The sequence below is a fragment of the Vipera ursinii genome (assembly GCF_947247035.1).
Source record: "Vipera ursinii genome assembly, chromosome: 3".
NCBI lineage: Eukaryota > Metazoa > Chordata > Lepidosauria > Squamata > Viperidae > Vipera > Vipera ursinii.
Genome location: NC_139516.1, coordinates 118,191,769 through 118,214,367, shown reverse-complemented (window position 1 = coordinate 118,214,367; position 22,599 = coordinate 118,191,769). Strand labels below are relative to the sequence as shown.

Sequence of the window (22,599 nt, the reverse complement as noted above, 5' to 3'; positions counted from 1 at the left end):
CCTTGAAAGCTGGCATAGGACATTTGCAGTCTGCTGCAATGGTTGTAAGTGTGAAAAACAATCACGTCACTTTTTTCAGTACCATTGCAACTTTGAATGGTCACTAAATGAACTGTTGTAAGACAAGGACTACCTGTATATTTCCAATAGCAGAGAACAGGACGGCTATAAATCTCAAATAAAATCTTCTCTCTCTTTTCTTAGCTCCCTGGAACAGTTGTGCTTGAATTCACAACATTCATCTGAAGGATCTCTCAGCTATTCAAGTGAGTGAAGCTTGTACCTCTCTTGGGCAGTAATGGGAAAGGGCAGGATAAGAGAGATTTTTCATCTAACATTGTAAACTCTGTGCTCTGCTTCTTGTGTGTTTTCAGGGAAACACAGTACCTATGGCAATGTCATTCTTTTTTTTCTTTTATATTGACCTATATTACCCAGTTCTAAACACGTTGTTTAGTTTTGTAGTATGGTGACCAAAATTGATTGCAGGAACACTTGATGATGTCTCCATGATTTCTTCCAGGGGGAAAGATATGAAATTGATTGCTCAGCTCCATAGGGGCTTCACTGGACTGGGCTATACTAGACACCAGGGACAATGGTTGTTGTTTTCTTGTATGAGTGACATGTTGCCATCGGTCTCTTTCTTTCTTCTGATAGTTGTTAGTTCCTTATTGTGTTCAGTTTGGATAAAGTCTTCTTCCTCTGGTTGGACATTCTTGTTTTGTAGATTGAGTCTCAGAGTGGCTAGAGTTGCCTCTACACCTTCTACTTTTTCTTCAAGTAATTCACTCAGTTTACATTTGGTACATGTGTAATTTTGGTCCTCTATTCCACGGCTTTTCAACCTTTTCACAGATTGTACCACTTTTAGGATATGGCAATATTCGAATACCACCAGTCACCTAGCATGGTGTAAAAAACTTGATGACCAAAAAAAGGAAAAAAGTGATAAAGTACAGGTAGTCCTCAAGTTACAACAGTTTGCTTAGTGACTGTTTGAAGTTACAACAGCATTGGAAAAAGTCACTTATGACCATTTTTCACGCATGACTTTTGCAGCATCCCCAGGGTCATGTGATTTACATTTTTGGAGAAGAGCTGCACAGCCTTAAAAGCAGAGTGGTGGAAAGATATTTGTGATGAGGGAGGGAGAAAAACAAGCAAGAAACACAGGTGGGGAAGGGACTCCAGGTGAGGCAACGCCGTGAGTGGCATGAGAGTCCACCAGTGGTGGGATTCAACCGGTTCGCACCAGTTCAGTAGAACCAGTAGCTAAATTTTGTTGAGTTCGGAGAACCGGCTGAACCCATGCTGCCTCTGGAAGTCCGTTCTAAGCCTTGGAGTCCTAGAGGAGGTCTCCCAGGCCTAGAACTGCCCACCAGAAGTGCATGATGTTACTTCCAGAAATCTGTTCTAGGCCTGGGGGAGACCCCCCAGGCCTAGAATGGCCTGCCAGAAGTGCATTGATGTCACTTCTGGAAGTCTGTTGTAGGCCTGGGAGGCCTGGAGGAGGCCTCCCAGGCCTAGAACAGCCCACAGTGCATGGATGTCACTTCCGGAAGTCCATTCTAGGCCTCAGAGGCCCAGGCCTGCATCCAAGCAGAGAACCAGATGTTCAGGTATTTGAATCCCACCACTGGAGTCCACGTTACCTGCGCTACGTCGCTGGTTTCAGCAGGCAGTGGTGCACTCTCCTCAGCACGCAGAGAGGCTGGGCCGGGTGAAGCTGAACCTGTCTGGGTGCCCACAGAGGAGGCGGTGAGTGCATGGTGCCTGGTGTTCCAGGTGACTGTTTTGCCCCGCAGGCTGACTGTGTTCTGAGCACTTCCCTTTTACCTGGGATGCCAGGCGCCAGGTGCTCGACGCCTCCTCTGCATGCACCTGGTTCAGCTTCTCACCAGCTTCACCTCGCCCAGCCCAGCCTCTCCACGCAGTGAAGAGAGTGTGCTGCTGCCTGCCAAAAACGGGCAGGCTGGGGTCTGGGCAGTGTAGCACAGGTAACATGGACTCTCACGCCGCTTGTGGCGTCTCCTCCCCCAGAGTCTACAGGTGTGTGAAGTGGGCGAGGGCCATTTGCTGGTCTCCTTCAGGGGATGCTGCCTTTCTTCATTCCTCCCAGAGGGCAATCCTTCCCCAGCTGCGTTTCTTGCCTGTTTGTCTCTGCCACCTGTGTGTGCACCCGGCACAGATGGCTGCCACAAAGTTGTAGATTGGCTCAGCCAATCTCAATGTATACATGTTGTACTTTTATAATAAAGGTTCATTCATTTATTCATTCATCGGCTACCAGCAGGCCTGTTTTTTTATCCTCTCCTCTCTTGCTCCTTCTCCTCCTATTCTCTTCAATGCAGCTCCAGCTAACTCCTCTTCCTAAGGCTGCATCACCATTTTTCTCTCCCTCTCCTGCCCAAACTGCCTCCTTTTATTTCCCTTCCTGTCTCCGCCCCCTCCTCTTTTCTCTTCAGGGTGTGCCCAAATCTTCACTTTCCATTGTTTCAGGTTTTCTTGAATAATACTTATATCCTTCGTTTGCTATATTCTAGTTATCAGAGTCATTTCACTATGTCTTCAGCATACTATTAAATCATGTTTATCTTTCTGACTTTCAGATACTTCAAGCTCCTTTAGTGTATTTTTCTATTCTGTTAGTTTATAGAAAATGAAGGTCATTAACTTTAGACCCAATGTTCTTTCTGAATTTTCATTGGTTCAATGGGTCCCCTTGTTAGTTCTGCTGTTCAAGCTTGTCATGCTTTGTATGAATGCATTTTAGCAGTCCTTGTTACTCTGCAATGTAATAAAAGTAGGCAAATGATAAAACCTGCACCATTACATCATGTTGTCAATTCCACAACATTATCCACAGTATTTATCTCAAATGTCATAATGCAACAACATAAGACCTCATTGAAAATATGCTGGAGTTTTTATGTAATCTGCAGATGCTTTTGTTGTGAGACGCAATTCATTATATTTCATCATCCAGGAAACTCAGAGCATGGTCCCGTGAACCAAATCTTTCCCTTCAATGTAATTTGTTGTGTTCTTTTTTTTCCATTTTCCCTTCCTCAGAGAATTTTATGAGCAAATAATATAATATACATGGTGATCAAAATACCTAATTCATTTTTCATGGAGAAAAAAGAGCAACAGCTCTTTTTTTGAAACAACAGTACTAGAAGCAAGGTAGTTTTTCTAATTGCTAAAACAAAACTTCCCTCCTTCCTGTGTGCCTATAGCACAAAGTTCTTTCTGCTAACAAGAGGTACATAAGAGACAGGTAGACAAGATTTTTTTTTCTATTTTCCATTTCTGTTCTATCTAGATCAGATTCAACCTAACTTGACTGAAGTGTCTTTTCATTACATTTTTATTTTTGAAGTAATTACTGCTTTGTCCAACTTTGTTTTTCATCAGATGTTGTTGACGACTTCATCAGCCCCTATTGTGAGAGTCTGTTTGGACATTGCTGGCCCACCCAGGGGCAGGTATGGATATCTTACACTGTTTTTCTGTGTTCTTCCAGACATTCGCCTATTTCAGCATTGGCTGGTATGTGTGTGTGGATTGGGAGGAGGCAGCAGGAGAGAAGCAGATGCTTAACTTTGTATAAACTGATGAAATTAGGATAGACTGTGAGTGCCATATGATAAGCTCAAAGAAAATTTCACCTGAGATTTATAAAGAAGTAAGGAAAATTGGACCATAAGAAAGGCTGAGCGCAAAAGAATTGAGGCCTTTGAACTCTGGTGCTGGAGAAGACTCCTGCGAGTCCCTTGGACTGCAAGGCGATCAAACCGGTCAGTCCTAGAGGAGATCAACCCTGACTGCCCTTTAGAAGGCCAGATCCTGAAGCTAAAACTCAAATACTTTGGCCACCTAATGAGGAGGAAGGACTCACTGGAGAAGAGCCGAATGCTGGGAAAGATTGAGGGCAATAGAAGAAGGGGACGACAGAGAATGAGGTGGCTGGATGGAGTCACTGAAGCAGTAGGCGTGAGGTTAAATGGACTCCAGAAGATGGTAGAGGACAGGAAAGCCTGGAGGAACATTGTCCATAGGGTCGCGATGGGTCGGACACGACTTCGCAACTAACAACAACAAGGAAAATTTAATACTTGTAATTGTTAGGAGTCAAAAAAGTAAGGATCAGCATGCTCCCAAAGCAATCATTATATACAACTACGTAATAGGGTATGGCCATGTCTTCAGGCCCATTTTTTTCCTTCTTAGAAGGAAATATAAAGATAATTTACAACCCAGTATGAAAATTCCATTGGCATCAATTTATGCACAAAGAAAAAGAGTCAGAGTTGAGCATCTGGCTAAGAAAAAATGGTCATTGTTGCTTCTGCTGAACTATTATTTACTATTGTAGAATTCAGCAACTTCTGAATGCCAAGACTATGGAGATGTGCGAAAATATATAACAAACCAGAGCAAGGACCCAATGTAAGTGGTGTGTCTTCTTTTCTGCTTATAGATGTCATGCACGATTCGTTCCCTTTAACATGCTATGTTAATATGCAATGCAATTGTTTGATATGCGATGCAAGCTTTATAGATCATCCAGATATCACAATCGAAGTTTTTAGACCATACTTCATCCATTTTTCCTTTAAACCTAGGAAGAAAGAACCAGATCAGAAAAGCAGTTCTCAGGAGCACAGGTTATGAGGATTCTCAATGAAAAGGGGCTAAGTCCTATACCCATAACATGGATTCTTGTTCTTTTAGAAAATAGATCAGTTGAATATTTTGGAAAATTTTGTCTGAACTTCTGATTTATAATTAGCAATTAGATTTTGCACTAGAATTGCAAAAGGATGTACACAATAAACAGATGTGCCATATAACAACTACAGGTAGTCCTCAACTTACGACCACAATTGAGTCCAAAATTTATGTTGCTAAGTAAGAGATTTGTTGTAAGTCGAGGACTAGCTGTACATGTGTCCTCAAAATTACAATTCTATTATGATAGAGGATGGGAGAAATACGGGGATGCTGGAGTGGGTAGAACAGGAAGGTAGAAGCTTCTTCTGTCTTATAGTATGAACAAGATAACACAATACATGGCAGATGACCATGGAACCTTAGTTTGGAAACCTTCAGTGAAAAAGAACTTAACATTTCAGTGGAACAGCACAGAAGAGGACAACAGAATTATTGGAATTTCCAAAATCTGCCTTACAAGAAAAAGCTCCATTATTTGGAAACTGTAACAAAAATGGCAGCTAAGGCGGATGACGAGATGAAGGTCTACAAAATCATGTATGGCAAAACATCTAGAGAAGTTGATTGGAAGAAGATTTAAAAGAGATAAAAGAAAATATCTCTTTAAGCTGGTGGAATTTATTATCATGGGGTCACTAATTTGGGTGGCTTTAAAGGGGACTGGAATAGTTCATGAAGGACAGGATGGGACAATTTCAGAACTGCTACTCTTGAAAACTCAGGGTTACTACCTGACTGGGAGCAGCAGGGAGCAATGGCAGAAGAAAGTATCTATTGGCCATTATGAGAAGATGGAGAATTTACCTTGACTTTTTAATATCTTCATTAATGATTTGGATGAGGGGATAGATGGGGAACTCATTAAATTTGCAGACGACACCAAGCTGGCAGGAATAGCCAATACTCCAGAAGATAGGCTTAAGATACAGAAGGATCTGGACAGACTCGAACACTGGGCACTATCTAACAAAATGAAATTCAATGGTGAAAAAAGTAAGGTTGTACATTTAGGCAGGAAAAATCAAATGCACAGGTATAGTATAGGTGGTACCTTGCTCAATAGTAGTAACTGTGAGAGGGATCTCGGAGTCTTAGTAGACAATCACTTCACTATGAGCCAGCAGTGTGCTGCAGCTGCCAAAAAAGCCAACACAGTGCTAGGCTGCATTAACAGAGGGATAGAATCAAGATCAAGTGAAGTACTAATACCACTTTACAATGCTTTGGTAAGGCCACACCTGGAATACTGCATCCAGTTTTGGTCACCACGATGTAAAAAAGATGTCGAGACTCTAGAAAGGGTACAGAGAAGAGCAACAAAGATGATTAGGGGGCTGGAGGCTAAAACATATAGGGAACGGTTGCTGGAATTGGGTATGTGTAGTTTAATGAAGAGAAGGGTGAGGGGTGACATGATAGCAGTGTTCCAATATCTCAGGGGCTGCCACAAAGAAGAGGGAGTCAAGCTATTCTCCAAAGCACCTGAAAGCAGGACCAGAAGCAACAGATGGAAATTAGTCAAGGAGAGAAGCAACCTAGAACTAAGGAGATTCCTGACAGTTAGAACAATTAACCAGTGGAACAACCTGCCTCCAGAGGTGGTGAATGCTCCAACACTGGAGGTTTTTAAGAAGAGACTGGACAGCCATTTGTCTGAAATGGTATAAGGTTTCCTGCCTGAGCAGGGGGTTGGACTAGATGACCTCCAAGGTCCCTTCCAACATTATTATTATTATTATTATTATTATTATTATTATTATTATTATTATTATTATTATTATTATTATTATTATTATTATTATTATGAAGCAATGGTTATGGGAAAAAACCTGACAATATCTCATCCCTCTTTAATCAAAAAATTTTTTCTTCTTTTTTCCTTCCCCAAACATTTGCAACATGTGTTGCTGCCACAAGGAGAAGAGGTATAGGAAAACACATAAGGGGCCAATCTGGATCATCTTTATCCTCAGCTAGGCAAGAGAGTTCCCAGACTATAAATTGAAATAGTCTGTTTTGAGCAACCTTGTGTTTACAGCAGTGTTTACAACTTTGGCAAGTTGAAGATGTGTGGACTTCAACTCCCAGAATTCCCCAGCCAACATGGTAGCTGAAGTCCATATGTCTTCAAGTTGCCAAGATAAAGAAACACTGGCCTAGAGGGCTGCATTGCTTTGCAAGAGTCTGCAACCAATTTCCAACCAATCTGCTTTGCTAGAGACAGAGCAGTCTGGCACTAGAGCAAGAATCCAGCAGAACAGAGAAAATGTGTGCAGCCTTCAGCTTCTTATTCCCAGAAGCGAGATGTACCATCTGCTCAGTAGTGCCTTCTCTGTAACAGCAGTTAGGAAAAACTGATGACTTAACTACAGAAAACACCAAGGCAGATAGTGCATTTAAATTCTGATATTTGGAGTAGCCACAGTGCCACACAGTCCATCTCAAGAGACAAGAGTAAAAAGCCAACAATGTATTGATCATGTATGATGAATATAGATGACTATACTCCATGTGAAGCTCTTGGACTAGTCTAAAGGATCAAGAGAAATCAGGATGTCCATCAGCCAGATGGAGTAGCAGCTCACTCAGTTATAATATGTATTATAATATGTAATATTGCCCAGCAATCTGGGCAATATAGAATCATAGAAGAGGACCTAGTGAGGACAATTAACCAGTGGAACAGCTTGTCTTCAGAAATCGTGGCTGCTCTTTAAGAAGAGACTACACAGTCACTTGTCTAGAATAGAATAGAATAGAATAGAATAGAATAGAATAGAATAGAATAGAATAGAATAGAATAGAATAGAATAGAATAGAATAACCACAAGTGAGCCCCAAATTTATGTTGCTAAGTGAGAAATTTGTTAAGTGAATTTTACCCCATGTTACGACTTTTCTTGTCACATTTGTTAAGTGAATCACTGCAGTTGTTAAATTAGTCACAGGGTTGTTAAGTGAATCTGGTTTCCCTATTGGTTTTGCTTGTCACAAGGTTCCAAAAAGTGATCACGTGACCCCGAACACTGCAACCGTCATAAATCTGAGTCAGTTGTCAAGTATCCATGACCATGGTGATGCTGCAACGGTCATAAGTGTGAAAAATGGTCATAAGTCATTTTTTTCCCTGCCATTGTAACTTCGAACAATCACTAAGCAAACTGTTGTAATTCGAGGACTACCTGTTATACTGTTTTAGTTATGTGTCCCTCTCTTTTATATTTCATCTCTTTGTCTGTTAATTTGTCAGAGAGTTCTTTTTGTAACCATGCTGGTCGGGTGTCCTGCCTTTTGTTGATTTAAGGCTGGATTTATGAGCATCACAGAGGAAGTTTGTAAATAACTTCTACTATAATAACAAGAGCAGTCATCTACTGCAAGAAAAGCAGCAGAGTTACACTTCTTGTAGCGCTGTCTTTTCTAGAATGAAGGATAGGTACTAAGTGGAAATCATAGATCTAATGCTGGACTAGCTGACCAGACAAGAAAAATAAACAAAAATTGGCTACTTACTATGCACTTATGCGATATATTCTCCCAAATACCATGTTGCTCAAACCTCTGAAAAATCTTCATCTTGAACATTTGTTTCTTTGCCTCCATAGTTAACAACAATCACAAAGTTCCTCCTGGAATTCTGGACTTCAGCTTCCTTTGCTTGATAATGGTTCTTCCATAATTCTCTCACAGTTGTCATCCTTGCTTTCTACAGTGGGAATTCTATAGCATAACACCTTTGGAGGGCTCCAGTTTTAGGAAAGCTGCTCTGCCTAGTTTAATCTCCCTCTTCCATTGGGGGAAAAATAATCCTTAAAATAGCAGACTACAGTTATAGTAGCAGAGAAGTTTAATATTTTGTAATAATATAGTTAAATAAGTGGTGGTGGAGGAGGAGGAGGAGCAGAGTGTGGTATAGAGAACAATGGCTGCAAGAGAATGGAGGACACTGCAGCAGGGAAAGAGGAAGTAGGGAAAGGAAATACACAGATTTTAAAGGTAAAGGTAAAGGTTCCCCCGCACATGCATGCTAGTCATTTCCGACTCTAGGGGCCGGTGCTCATCTCCATTTCAAAGCCGAAGAGCCAGCGCTTGTCCGAGGACATCTCCGTGGTCATGTGGCCGGCATGACTAGACGCCAAAGGCGCACGGAACGCTGTTACCTTCCCACCGTAGTGGTCCCTATTTTTCTACTTGCATTTTTACGTGCTTTCGAACTGCTAGGTTGGCAGAAGCTGGGACGAGTAACAGGCGCTCACTCTGTTACGCGGCACTAGGGATTCGACCCGCCAAACTGCCAACCTTCTGATCGACAAGCTCAGCGTCCTAACCCACTGAGCCACTGCGTCCCTAGACAGATTTTAGAGGCACTTAATTCTTACAAAGCTTTTCATTGACCAGTTTCCATACAATATGAAAGCTTATAACTATCAATATATGGAGAGCAGCCATTCACTAAGGAGCTAATATACTTCTAATGGTTCTCATTTTTCTCACATTTGTTTCTATTGCTACTCCAAGTGTGAGGAATAAAATAAATTCCACTACAAAGGTGTTGGAAAGTTTTATTGAAACTTTGGTGGATCCTTCTACTTTTAAGCAAAGGGCCAAAATTATAACATATACATTTACTATGTACCTCACATAAATAGTTTGTATCTTCAGAGTTAGGAATTACCTCTTTTGCTGGCAGTGCTTTTACTGGCCTCAAGTTACAATAGGAGAGGGATTCATGTTTCTACCAGTTTCTGATTGATTAAACAGATCTGACACTCATCTTTCAGTGACAGAAATCCCAGGACAGAAGAAAAGAATCCATCTGCTAAGAGGGAAACTTGTATCGTCAGCTGCATTGCTCAGAATGAGACTGAGGACTACTCTACCGTGGAAGCTTCAACAGGCTTCAACAGTTCTCCATTCAGGCTCTCTGATCCCATATATTCTGTTGAAAATTCAGACGATTTGACCATCTCTCCCTACGCCAGCTACACCTCTTTGTCAGAGCAGCCACTCTCTGTTCTCAGTGGCTGGCTGGACAAGCTCTCTCCACAGGGGTAGGTGACTGACCGAAGGGACCCTATCTTTTATTTCTTCCCAGCTTCTTCTTTTCAGTCTAACTATGTTTTTGATAAGAAAATTAGCCATTGCTATGTTTACATTATACATCATATTACAAAGTTTGTAACTCTGATCTAAGACTAATAAAGGTATCATTGTGAGGTTTATTTTTTTAAAAAACACATTCAGAGATATTAATAATATTCCTTTTAACAAACTGATATATTTGCATGTGACTAAACAAATACTGTTTGCAGAGTTGACCTTCTTCACTTATAGCTTTAAAAGCAGATACAGGCAGTCCTCGACTTACGGCAGTTCATTTAGTGACCATTTAAAGTGGCACTGAAGAAAGTGGCACTGAAAAAAGTGACTGTCACACAACTGTTGCAACATCCTCATGGTCACATGATCAAAATTTGGACCCTTGGCAACTGGCTCATATTTATGATGGTTGCAGTGTCCCGGGGCCATGTGATCCCCTTTTGACTTTCCCAAAGTCAGTGGAAAAGCCAGGTTCACTTTATAAGCATGTGACTAACTTAACGGCAGTGATTCATTAATAACTATGACAAGAAAGGTCATCAAATGGGGCAAAACTCACTTAACAAATGTCTCATGTAGTAACAGAAATTTTGAGCTCAACTGAGGTTGTAAGTCGAGGACTACCTGTATAGCTGAGTCCCTTAATAAACATCAGTGCCTTAATAATCATTGTCATGTCCCTAGTGAACAGTGCTGGATTTAATACAGTCTCCTTTCATTCTCCATAGGAATTATGTTTTCCAAAGACGTTTCGTCAGATTTGACGGGAAAAACCTCATGTATTTTAACAATGAGAAGGTGGGAACAGTATAACAGATATTAATGTTAAGCAGTTACATGTGCTGGGGCATACAAAATGGAGTAGGTGGAAAATAAGTAGATTCTGGTTATTGAAAAAAGAAGATTGATCTTAGGTTAGGTTGACTGGAAAGTTGCTCTAAATCAAGAATGTGAGTTACAGTTCTGCTATTTTTTTCAACATGTCATATTTTCTTAGATATGTGCTTCTTTTCTGAAGTCTTCCTCTTCTCATTACTCATTCCATTTACCCAGTATGGAATGGGTGTTAAGCTGGATTGTGACAGTATGCTTCAGTAACTTCATATCTTGAAAATAAATCTGACACAGACTTTCATTTAATTTGGAAGCCATAGATTTCTAGCATATGTATTTATGATATCCAATTTTAGGTTTTTCTCTACATAAATTTCTAATATATCAGCTTTACAGAATTTCTTAATTAGCATTTTATTAAATTGACACAGTCTTACATTATTATGGACACACTTTATTGTAATTTGTACAGAATTTCTTAATTAGCATTTTATTAAATTGACACAGTCTTACATTATTATGGACACACTTTATTGTAATTTATAATTCGTTGTTTGATTGACATTGTGCTATCCACTATTCCTGATAACTGTATTTTGCTTAGAGTTTTACAGCAATTTTCAGATTTTTAAAATAATATACAGGTAGTCCTTGAGTTACAACCATAATTGAGTCCTGCTCAAGTTGTGATGGTCATAAAATAGGTCATCATATAACTGGACCCAATTTTGTGACCTTTTTGGCAGTCGTTAAGTGAATGCTGTGGTCATTAAGCATATCCATTGTATACTATGGGGTGTTTTTTCCAGAAACTGGAAATGAACACTGGTTTCCAGAAAAAACATCAAACAAACATAGAAAAGCATTGTAAACCATGGTTACATGACACAAATGGCTGTAAATGTGGGTCAGTTGCTGAATGCCGAAACTGCAGTCACATGATCGGGGGAGTGAACATTGGAGCTTCAGAACTGGCCCATAAATAGCTTTTGAGCTAGAGTCTGTTGTAACTTTGAACTGTTGCTAAATGACTGGTCATAAGTCAAAGACTATCTCAGTTCTCAATAAAAAGTTAATAAAATATTGAAAAAGTATAACTTTTATAATACTTGGAATTTCTTTTTTTAGTCACCATATATAGTTAAAGTATTCAATGAAAATATATTTTTAAAAACCGGGTTAAGTTTCAGTAGGAAGAAAGTTCTAGAAGAAGAATGTAAGAGCAGAAATCACTAACTGCCTGGGTTGTTGCAGGAACCGTATCCGAAAGGACTGATTCCTCTCTGTATTATTGGCACGGTGCGCTCCATCAAGGACAACAAATTCCAAGTCGTCACTAAACACAGGATTTTTGTCTTCCGAGCTGAAAGTGAAGGTAACAAATCTCATCCCTGATCCCAACGTGCCTTTCTTCTCTTCTTGCTACTTCTGTTTTCTCTGTAGTGGCTCCCTCTTCTCCTTTTGCAAGCAGCGCTTCTGTTTCTCCTTACTCCCTTTTAATTCTTCCGTTCTTCATTGGAAAAGAGAAAGACCTGACTTTTTTGGTAGCTTTGTATGTCAGAAGTCATTCTGAGAAATATTTGTAATCTTCTTATCTTTTGTTATCATTTCTGTAGCCCAGCGGCATGAATGGTGCAGCACTCTTCAGCAGAAAATCACCGACAGGCAAAATCTTTGCCCTCCAACATGTCTCAATAGCAACAGCACTCATGTCCAAAAGCGTGGCTATTTAGAACTCAAAGGCTATAAATCCAGGCTGTTTGTAATTCTTATTCTGGGTGAGATGTGGCTGTACAAAAGTGAGCAAGTAAGCATTTAAGGCTTTCAGTCTTAGGAAACTGGCTAAAGTTTTTTTAAAAAAATTATTTCTTTATAAACACATTTCATATATTATAGTTTGTTTTCCCTACTTCGATAGATGAATGTTTCTTTAAGTGGGCCCAAGCAATAAGGTCAGACTAGGGCAGGGGTCGGCAACCTCGGCTCTTTTATGACTCGTGGACTTCAACTCCCAGAATTCCTGAGCCAGCTGGCTCAGGAATTCTGGGAGTTGAAGTCCACGAGTCATAAAAGAGCCGAGGTTGCCGACCCCTGGACTAGGGCAAAAGCAGTCTCTATGAACAGTCGAAGCTGTTGCCAGTAAAAATTACTGGATCACAGCTCACAGTATTGGTATTTATTCTAGTATTTTGCTTTGTCAAAAAGAGAGGGCAATTTTAAATTAATCTTGTAAGTTTCAGATAACATTCTTCTGCTATACATACAAAGCAGCTCCTGTCCATATTTCATCCGCAGTTCTTTAAAATGGGCATTGCTATCTGTCTGATCGAGATACACTACTCTACTGTCCGAGACGTTAAAGGCCGTAACTTTGAACTCATCACTCCATGCAAAATTTTCAGGTAACACAAACTGGTACTGAAAAGAAGTACATTCAACTGGTATAGTATTGCATGCTGAGCAGGGCTATCATTGGGGGTCTGCATAAATGGGCACTAGGGAAACCCTCTATTCACTCAAGGATCTCACTCAGGACCCCATTTTTTACGTTGCTTAGCAACAGCAGATTTTTTTTTTAAAATGAAGTACCTGTCTTCTATTAAACAGTGGACTATCACAAATAGTCTTCAACTTATGACCACAATTGATCCCCAAATTTCTGTTGCTAAGTAAGACATTTGTTAAGTGAGTTTTGCCTCGTTTTATGACCTTTCTTGCCACAGTTGTTAAGTGAATCACTCCAATTGTTAAGCTAGTCACATGGTCATTAAGGCAATCTGGCTTTTCCTTTGACTTTGCTTGTCAGAAGGTCACAAAAGGGGATCACATGACCCTGGGACACTGCAACTGTCATAAATATGAGTCAGTTGCCAAGCATCCTAATTTTGATCACATGACTATGGGTAGGCTGCAATGAACATAAATATGAGACATGATCACAAGTCACTTTTTTTTACTGCCTTTATAACTTTGAACGGTCAGTAAACAAAATGGTGTAAAGACTGCTTGTACTCTCACTAACATCACAGGAGCAAAAAGCATATCAGTTTTTGTGCTTGTCTGGGTGCTTTGGAGAAACAAGAGAGTTGTGCTCCAATTAGGCATTTCTCTATGTTTTTTAAAGTGAAATACCTCTAGAACCCTAGCACTGATATAGTGGTTTCTGGGACAAAATCCTATTTCTAGTGAATAGAGGTACCTGAAGAGAATATAGCTGCAAGCCCCTCGATTTTCTTGAAATGCAGAGGTTCTGATCCATATGCCTATCTCAGTGAGAAATGGGGTATTGTTCCAGAGACCATTATGTCATTTCAGAGGCCAGTAGGGAAGTTTTTTGGTGATAAATCAACAACGTTCTTATCCAGCAGGAACCAGTAGAATTACTGCCTTATTCATTCTACATATTTGTCTCCAAGAGGGGGAAAAAAAGCTTGCTCTAAATTCCTTGCTTCATCAAAGGAAAATCCTCAAGAGAACATAATTCCATGGTCTGCTCCCTCCAGCAAAACAATGGTTTATTTGACAGGGGATGGGTAAGAAAGAGAAATGGGAAGAAATGAAGAAGGAAAAAGAAATAGAAAACAAGAATAGCAATGTACAGGAAGTCCTTGACTTACAATTGTGATAGACCCTGCCTATTATGGTCATAAGGATTAGTGTCATTAAGCAAGGAGCCCATGTGACCACCTTGCTTAATGACCACAATCCCTGCCCTCCCTGTTGTCATTAAGTGGAGCATGGGATATCTCAGGGATGGGGGTGACCCTGGGAGCCCTAGGCCTGCACTATAGCAACTCCTCAATTCACACATGACCTGCTCTGGGCCTCCCAGCGCCTTCCTCACCCCCTGAGGCATCCCATGCTCTGCTTCCTCCCTGCACTGGATCCCCCAGGCCTTGGGCCTGCTTTCCATCCTACTGGGTCTCACGCCCTTCTCCCTAACCCCCATTATACTGTAGCCCAATCCATGTACTTTTTCTATAGATCTCCTTCAGGGAGCAGCTGATCCACTGCACAGCCTTTCTATACAGAGGTCATGTGATGTGTTCCTGGAAACAGGCACCACATTGGGGCTGCTTGGAAATGGCACCCAGTTGCAGCACAGTGCCATGGGACCGCCATACTTTATAGGAGTGGATTGGCTGGCTCTCTTTCCCAAAAGTGATCTCTGGGCTAGCAAGCAGGCCTAATGTTTGCAGGGAATCAGTGGGGCAGGATGGGAGAAGATGTATGGGAGGACTACTACAGTGTACCTACTACAGTGTACAAGGAGATTGCCAAGGGCAGAGGTGCTACCATGACCAAAACCTGGGTAAGTTCCTTGGTTCAGTGCTACTGTAATTTTAAACAGTCACTGAATGAATGGTCATGAGTCAAGGACTATCTGCATGACTGAAATTCTAAAAAAAACAGCCTGTGAGAGTGTCATTCCTGCTGCTGGTTTCTGCACAAGAAAGAGCAGAAGTATTGCTTTACTTATCTTAGCATTCACCAGTGCACCCGTTAAGCTGTTGACTTTTTGCATCAAAATTGCTCAAATTATGTTGGATTTCTGCTTCTGCATTTAGTTGGATTATAAGAACAACCAACGTGTGACCTTGGAATGGCCGACTGCTCTCACAGGACAACGAGTAGTTTTGATTTCCCACAACCCCTCTCTATCCCACCCCACAGTTCCCTCTTCTTGTGGGCAGACTGGCAGCAAGCTAAGTGAAGTGGCTTCAGCAATAATGACCCTGAAGAGACAGCTGGCTCGCAGTAACAACCTTTATTTAGTGTGGAACCGGACAGGCAGCAGTGTGGCGGTGTCGCTCTTTTATACACCAGCTGGCGGACCCTTGTCCAATCCGCATAGCACATTTTTCCCAATGCGGAAGCTTGGTCCAATCAGCAACCCCCGGTTTGAAAGCTTGGAGCTGTCAACGTGTTGCCACGCCTGCGTAATACCAGTGGCCGCCTTGACAGCTGAGAGCTGTCAAGCTTCCGCGCGTGCGTATTCGCTCTCGACAGCTTTTGACAGCTGACAGCTGTCAAAAGCTACCACGTGTGTTCTGTCAGAGGTTTTACCTCATAACCATTACAACTTTAACATAGTATTATAACTTTAACATAGTATAACATTCAACACATAACACTAAGGATGGCTGGCATAGCTGGGTGGCAGTTCTAACACCTTATTCCATCCTGGAAAAATGGCTGCCCAAACTTTTTTTGAAGATCTCCAGCAATTTTGACCTATTCTTTCTGTTCCTGCAAAACTAAATCTCCAAAAATAACTGTTGACTGTTTTCTGCCTTGATAGTCAGTGGCTCTGTGGAATAAAAGTCATAAGGCTGGAAGGGATCTTGCAGGTCTTCTAGTCCAGAGGTCCTCAAACCTTTGGGCACCAGGGACCAGTTCCATGGAGAAAGGTTTTTCCACAGACCGGAGAGTGCATGGTTTTGTGTGCTACCTCCATTTTGCAGATGGGGCTTAGCTTGTTTGTGTGGATCGGTTGCTGGCATACTGCAGCCTGGTACTGGTCCACAGATTGGGGTTTGGGGACCCCTGTTCTAGTCTAACCTCCTGCTCAAGGCAGGAATCTTATTCCATCCCAGACAAATGGATCTCCAATCTTTTTTTGAAAACCTCCAGTGATGGAGTATTGAAAACTCTGGAGGCAAGCTATTCCAGTGACTAATCATTTTCATTATCAAGAAATTACTCTCTTTAACAAACGTCCAACCATTGCGTCTTGTCCTGCCCTCAGGGATTTTGGGGCCATGGGGGCACAGTGGTTAGAATGCAATATTGCAAGCTTAGTCTGCCCACAGAAGGGTTCAATCCTGACGGGGCTTAAGGTTGACTCAGCCTTCCATCCTTCTGAGGTCAGTAAAATAAGAACCCAAATTGTTGGTGATAATATGCTGACTTCGTAAGCTGCTCAGAGAGTGCTGTAAAGCACTATGGAGCAGTATATAAGTCTAAGAACTATTGCTAATGCTATTGCTATTAGTTGAGCCCCTATCTTGACACCCCTAACCCTTCTCTTTGAAAGGCTAGTGCAGGGGTGTGAAACTGCCAGCCTGTGGGCCAGTTGTATCATACATAGGCCGCACCCACCCCAGCTACGGCAATGTAAAAAAGTCGCGATATGTCGTGACACGTCATGTGACATGGTGAGTTTGATGCCTGTGGACTAGTGCATTGGATCTACCCTCAGACCCCTCTCCAGATGCAAGTTCAGAGGAAAAAGGTTGAATTTGAGCCTGCAGAGGAAAGCCAGGTATTGGTCAGGATTGGGGCTCAGAGAATGCTAGTCTGATAGAGAAGCCTCAGCTGGGTCGATTGGAGGAGCCACAGATTGGCAAGCCACATCTGCAGCAGCAAGTTAGCCAGGGGGCTCCAGGCGAGGACCGTGATCAGATGCTGTCCATTAGCAATGAGGAGGAGGTGGAATCCACACTTCTTCCTTATCCAAGAAGCAGAAAGGAGGCACAATCTGGGTCATCTAAACCAGGGGTCCCCAATCCCCGGTCCATGGACTGGCACCTGGCCGTGGCATGCCAGAAACCGGTCTGCGCAAACAAGCAAAGCCCATTCGCGGGATGCAGGCAGTACATGAAACCACGCCCTCTCCAGTCCACAGAAAAACGTCTCTCCATGGAACCGGTCCCTGGTGCTCAAAAGGTTGGGGATCTCTGAGCTAGACTACTCATGAGGAGGCAACTTTGGCTTATGAAGGGCTGTACCTGTGTTGTGTACTTAATCCTGCCTGAGAACTTGAGTGTTGCTGGAGCAACATGCGTGCATGTTTGTGTGGGGAGTGGGGCAGCACAGCTAGACAAATCTAGTGCTGTTACCTGTTCAATTGGACCCCATACCATCTTTATTGCTCTTGTTTTCATACTTTCTAGAGTCTCAGCATCTTTTTTATATCATGTTGACCAGAACTGGATGCAGTATTCCAAATGTGGCCACACTAGTGCAGTTTAAAGTGATGGTATCACTTCTTGTGATCTTGAAACTATTCCTCTGTTGAAGCAACCCACAGCTACAATGCTTTCTTGGCAGCTGCAGCATACCTATATCCCTTTCATAGTTTCTATTGAGCCAGGTGCTGCCTATTCTATACCGGTGTGTTCGCTTTTTTCTGCCTAAATGAAGAAGCTTAACTTTTCTCACCACTGAACTGCATTTTGTTGGATAGGGCCTATTGCTCGAGTCTACCAAGATCCTTTTGAATCTTCAGCCTATCATCCAAAATGGTAGCAATTCTCCCCAACTAGGTATCATCTTTAAATTTGATGGCTTCCCTTCTATCTCCTCATCTAGATCATTAATGAAGATGTTGAAGAGCACTGTCCCCAAAGCAGAACCTTGAGCTACCCCACTGCATGTTTCTCTCCATGTAGATGTAGTTATATTGAGGACCACCCACTGCGTATAGTTGGTCAGCCAACAGCAAATCCATCTGGTGGTAGTACGGTCTATTACACATTATTTTGTCTTACCAAGAAGTAGGCTGTAGTCTATTTTTTTACTTCACATAAATTATTGTTATACATTGTTATGCATGTATATCCATATAGGTATATAGGGAATTAATGCACATTATAGAAATTCATCAGCTTTGTTGAAATGCCAAATGCCAAAGCATTTCAGATGTTCAGCATGTAAACACAAATACAAAGGTTAGTCAGTTTTCTTTGTATACTAATGGATGATTTGTCAAAATATTACATCCAACATCAATCATGAAATGTTTTGTGGGTAGATGCTGCAAGCAGAGTGTTTATAATAGCCTTGCTTTTTTATTAGGCCTTACATTGTTTCATGCATGTTCCCTTAGTTTTGGAGCCGAGTCTGAACGAGAGAAGCAAGAGTGGATGGAAGTGCTTCAGAACTCTATTGCTGAAATTTTGTATGATTATGAGGTGGCTGAGAAGATCTGGTCTAACAAAGCTAACAGATTCTGTGCTGACTGCCATGCAGTGAACCCTGACTGGGCTTCCATCAATTTGTGTGTGGTGATCTGCAAGCATTGTGCAGGCAAGTATATCTGTGTATGTGGCACTTTTGTTGACAAAATGCCAATACTCCTTGCCACTTATTTAACAGAACATTTATGATACTTTGAAGGAGAAATACTAATCTTTCCTACAAGAGGCTACAATGCCAATTTAAAATTACATAACCTCCATATTAGTGCAGGTTGTACATTTAAGGATAATTGCAATATGGGGGTTATTTTTGAGGAGAATCTACTCCTTTGTAATTTTTCTCTCCCCCATCCCATGTTTTAGTCAGCATGGAAAATAAGCAATTGCCAACATTTGTGTCGAGCCCCGTGGCCTCCCACGGCGGTCAGGCCTCCGGCACGGGTCCTAGAGCCTTCCGGCAAGCCTTCTGGCAGGCCTGCCAAGCAGCTGATGGCCAGGCCTTCCCAGCGCCTGGCTGGCCAAACGGACGGGGAGGAACACCGCAGGACAGCGCAAACAGCTGAGACGAGCCGAGCGGGACATGGCCGCGAGACCAGGCTGATGGCAAGAGCGGGCCGGACGCGGTGGGGGGGTGGCAGGGACTGGGGGTGTGCACAGCCCAGGTGGTGGGGACATGGGTGATGGAGAAGCTCGAGGAGGGGGTCGAGAAGGGGAGATAGGGGCCCGGCTTGGGGGTGCCTGGCAGACTTACCAGACGGTTGCTGCCATCACTTGGAGTGTGGAGCAAGCGCGCAGGGGGGAGATGGGTGGGGTCTTTATCAATTTGAGTGTGGATGTTGGTTTGTGTTGGTGGGGGGTGACTGGGGTGTGGCCGGACGATAAAGGAGCGTTGGAGCAGGATGCTGCCAACACTGACTTTGCTCCGGTTTAGTCTTTTGTTTGGCTGCAAGACGAATAAACAACATCACTCGTACCTTGGATGTGTCTGTGGTTTGTCGGCAAGGACGGTTTGTGATAATTTGTTCTCCTAAAGCAGGGGTGTCAAACTGCCAACCCATGGTCCAGACGCGTCACCAGAAAACCATGCCCACCCCATTGCCGGCAATGGGGAAAAAGCTCCGATATGACGTGCGACATCATGTGATGTGGCGAGTTTGACATGTCCTAAAGAATGCCTATGTACACATTAAAAATTATGGGTGCTGCATACCGTGTTCTGAAAAAAAAAGGGCAAACATCAGAATAGATAGAATGAAATGTTCTGAGAGAAGCATGGAAAATAAAGGTGGCAGGTAGCAGTCTACTAAACTCTTACAATATTAGGCAACACAATATCAACAGTAGAGACCTTCAGGTTTCTGGATTCTATAATCTCCTAGGACATGAAATGGACACTTAACATTAGAAACATCATTAAAAAGGCAGAGCAAAGAATGTTCTTCCTGCATCAGTTCAGGAAGTTCAGACTGCCCCAGGAGCTGTTGATATAGTTCTACAGAAGCATCATTGAGTCTGCCATTTATTCTTCGATAACTGTCTGGTTTGCCACAGCAACCAAACAGGACAGGTATAGACTTCAACGGATAGTTAGGACTGCAGAAAAAACAATTGCAACCAACCTGCCTTCCATGGAGGACCTGAGAAAATATTTACAGACCCCTCACATCCTGGACATAAACTGTTTCAACTCCTCCCCTCAGGAGGCCACTATAGGGCATTGCATGCCAAAACAAAGTTTTTTCCCTCATGCCCTCACTCTGCTGAGCATCTAATTAGCTCAGTATTGACTTATATCTAAGGATATTTACTCATATAGTATGGCTGTATAACTGTTATCCTTCTCATCTTTTCTACTGCCATCTTCATTGGTATCTTATGATTATATATACTTTGTTGTTTGTATGTACACTGAGAGCTTATGCACCCAAGACAAATTGTGTCCAATCACACTTGGCCAATAAAGTATTCTATTCTGTGGGAAAACCATTTAAATTATTCTGAAATAAATCATAATCTACAGAAGAAAAATTTCATCTACATCTCTTATTCTTTATTATTTTGGAGCTTGTGTTTGCCAAGAGTGTGATTCTAGAAAAACCCATTTACAAAAGTGATATTCCCACCTAATAAGAAGACTGATATATAAGTTCATGTGGAAGGAGATTTATACAGTATGTCCTGAGATAAGAACTTCCTTTTGGTTTAAATCTGAGTTCGTATCCCTTGAAAATTGTAATTAGATGCATTTATGCCCTTTGGAGCTTCATCTGTCTCTTTTCCTATATTTACAGGTTTGCATCGGAGCCTGGGTTCTAGGATTTCTAAGGTGCAAAGTCTGAAGCTGGACACGAGTATTTGGAGCAATGAGATGGTCCAGGTATTAAGATTTTTCTAAAGATATAGCATTGGGAAATGGTATAATCAATCTGAAATTGCAGAATTGCCTAGGTATGGAAAAGTGGGATTGAAAAGGTATACACTGGGATTATCTAGGACAATGTTCCCCAATCTTTCTGAGTTGGTGGCCCGGTGCATAGAGGGGAAAGAGAGGATGGTTTTGTGCAAGGGGCAGGCATGCACACATGCAGCTTCATTTGTGTGAGTGGCAGAGGCTTATGGCCACCACTCACATGAGTGGGGCTGCAAGTGTCGCCGCCCACCATTTGCGTGAGTCGGGCTTTGCACACACATGCACATGGCCTGGCCTATCACTCACATGACCCAGTTGCAAATAGGCCACAGCCCAGTAGTGACCTGCAGCCCACAGATTGGGGGCCCTCTGATCTAGGATGAGACATATTTGTTCAATATCTTTGGAAATAGAGTGTTTTTGTTCATCCATAGTCCTCCAGTATAATTTTATTGCTCTCTTCTAAAGCTGTTCATCATGCTAGGGAATAGGCAAGCAAACAAATTTTGGGCTGCACACCTCCCAGCTTCTGAAGCCTTATATCCTGATGCTAACACTGAGCAGAGACGAGATTTCATCACCTGTAAATACCGCTATGGACGCTTCTGCATGCCGCACCCTCAATATAACAGTCAAGAAAGCATTCTGCAGGTATGTATTTACACACTGAAGAATCTTTCTCTAACATCTGATGAAATTATAAATGATTACAGGCAGGAGACCCTATACTGTTCCAGACAAATGCCTGTCCAGTTGTTTAAAAAAGCTCCAGTGATGGAGCACCCACAACCTCAGGTGGGAAGCTCTCCCACTGATTAATTGTTCTTGTTGATAGGAAATTTCTCCTTATTTCAAGGCTGGATCTCTATTTTATAAGCTTCCATCTGTTACTTCTTGTCCTGCCCTCAGGTGCTTTGGAGAACATGTTGACCCCCCCTCCTCTCTTTGATAGCCCCTACATTGGAAAACTGCTATCATGTCATCCCTAGTCCTTCTCTTTGTTAGACCAGATATGCCTAGTTCCTGCAACCATTCATTCGTTTAACCTCCAGTTCGCTAATCATCTTTGTTGCTCTACTCTGCATTCCTCTAGACTAGAGTCTCAAAGTATGAATTAAGCAATTCCACTTTCTCCCTGCTACTCTCATCTCCTTGCCACATTTTCCCATTAGTGGACCAATTGGTTCTTCAGCTTTCTTCTTGTTTTTTTCCATGTTGAAAGAAACTTTTTTAAAAGTATTTTTGACATATCTCGCAAGTTGGTGACAACTCCTTTCTGGGCCTTAGCTTTCCTGATTTCATCTTCGAAGATTTGGCTATTGGCTCCTATTCTTCTTTAATTATATGTCCCTGTTTCCATTTTTCATACTTGTCTTCTTTGGCTTTCAATTTATTAGAGAGCTCTTTATGCAATCTTGCTGGTTTCGTCCGGAGTCTCTTATTTTTCTTTCTCAGTGCTATTGTGCTAGATTGGGCTTTTATAATCTCATTTTTCAATTTCCCAAGCTTCTTAGGTTATTTACCCCTTTTCATCCATGAAATCCTTCCTGAGATCTCTCCCTAAATTTCTTGAAATCGGCTCTCTTGAAATCT

At 42.0% G+C, this 22,599-nt stretch overlaps 1 protein-coding gene across 1 annotated transcript in view; it reads left to right on the top strand.

Annotated features, from left to right (window-relative positions):
* Window positions 1–22,599, top strand: part of ARAP3 (ArfGAP with RhoGAP domain, ankyrin repeat and PH domain 3) — a gene marked incomplete at its 5' end in the record, with an annotated part of 118,565 nt that overhangs the window by 2,274 nt on the left and 93,692 nt on the right. Inside the window, 8 exons of the mRNA XM_083360270.1 lie at window positions 9,522–9,791; window positions 10,569–10,638; window positions 11,929–12,049; window positions 12,291–12,481; window positions 12,970–13,076; window positions 18,506–18,717; window positions 20,888–20,973; window positions 21,475–21,657. Coding sequence (XP_083216396.1) covers window positions 9,522–9,791; window positions 10,569–10,638; window positions 11,929–12,049; window positions 12,291–12,481; window positions 12,970–13,076; window positions 18,506–18,717; window positions 20,888–20,973; window positions 21,475–21,657 — 1,240 coding nt within the window. The remainder of the gene's footprint in view (window positions 1–9,521; window positions 9,792–10,568; window positions 10,639–11,928; window positions 12,050–12,290; window positions 12,482–12,969; window positions 13,077–18,505; window positions 18,718–20,887; window positions 20,974–21,474; window positions 21,658–22,599) is intronic.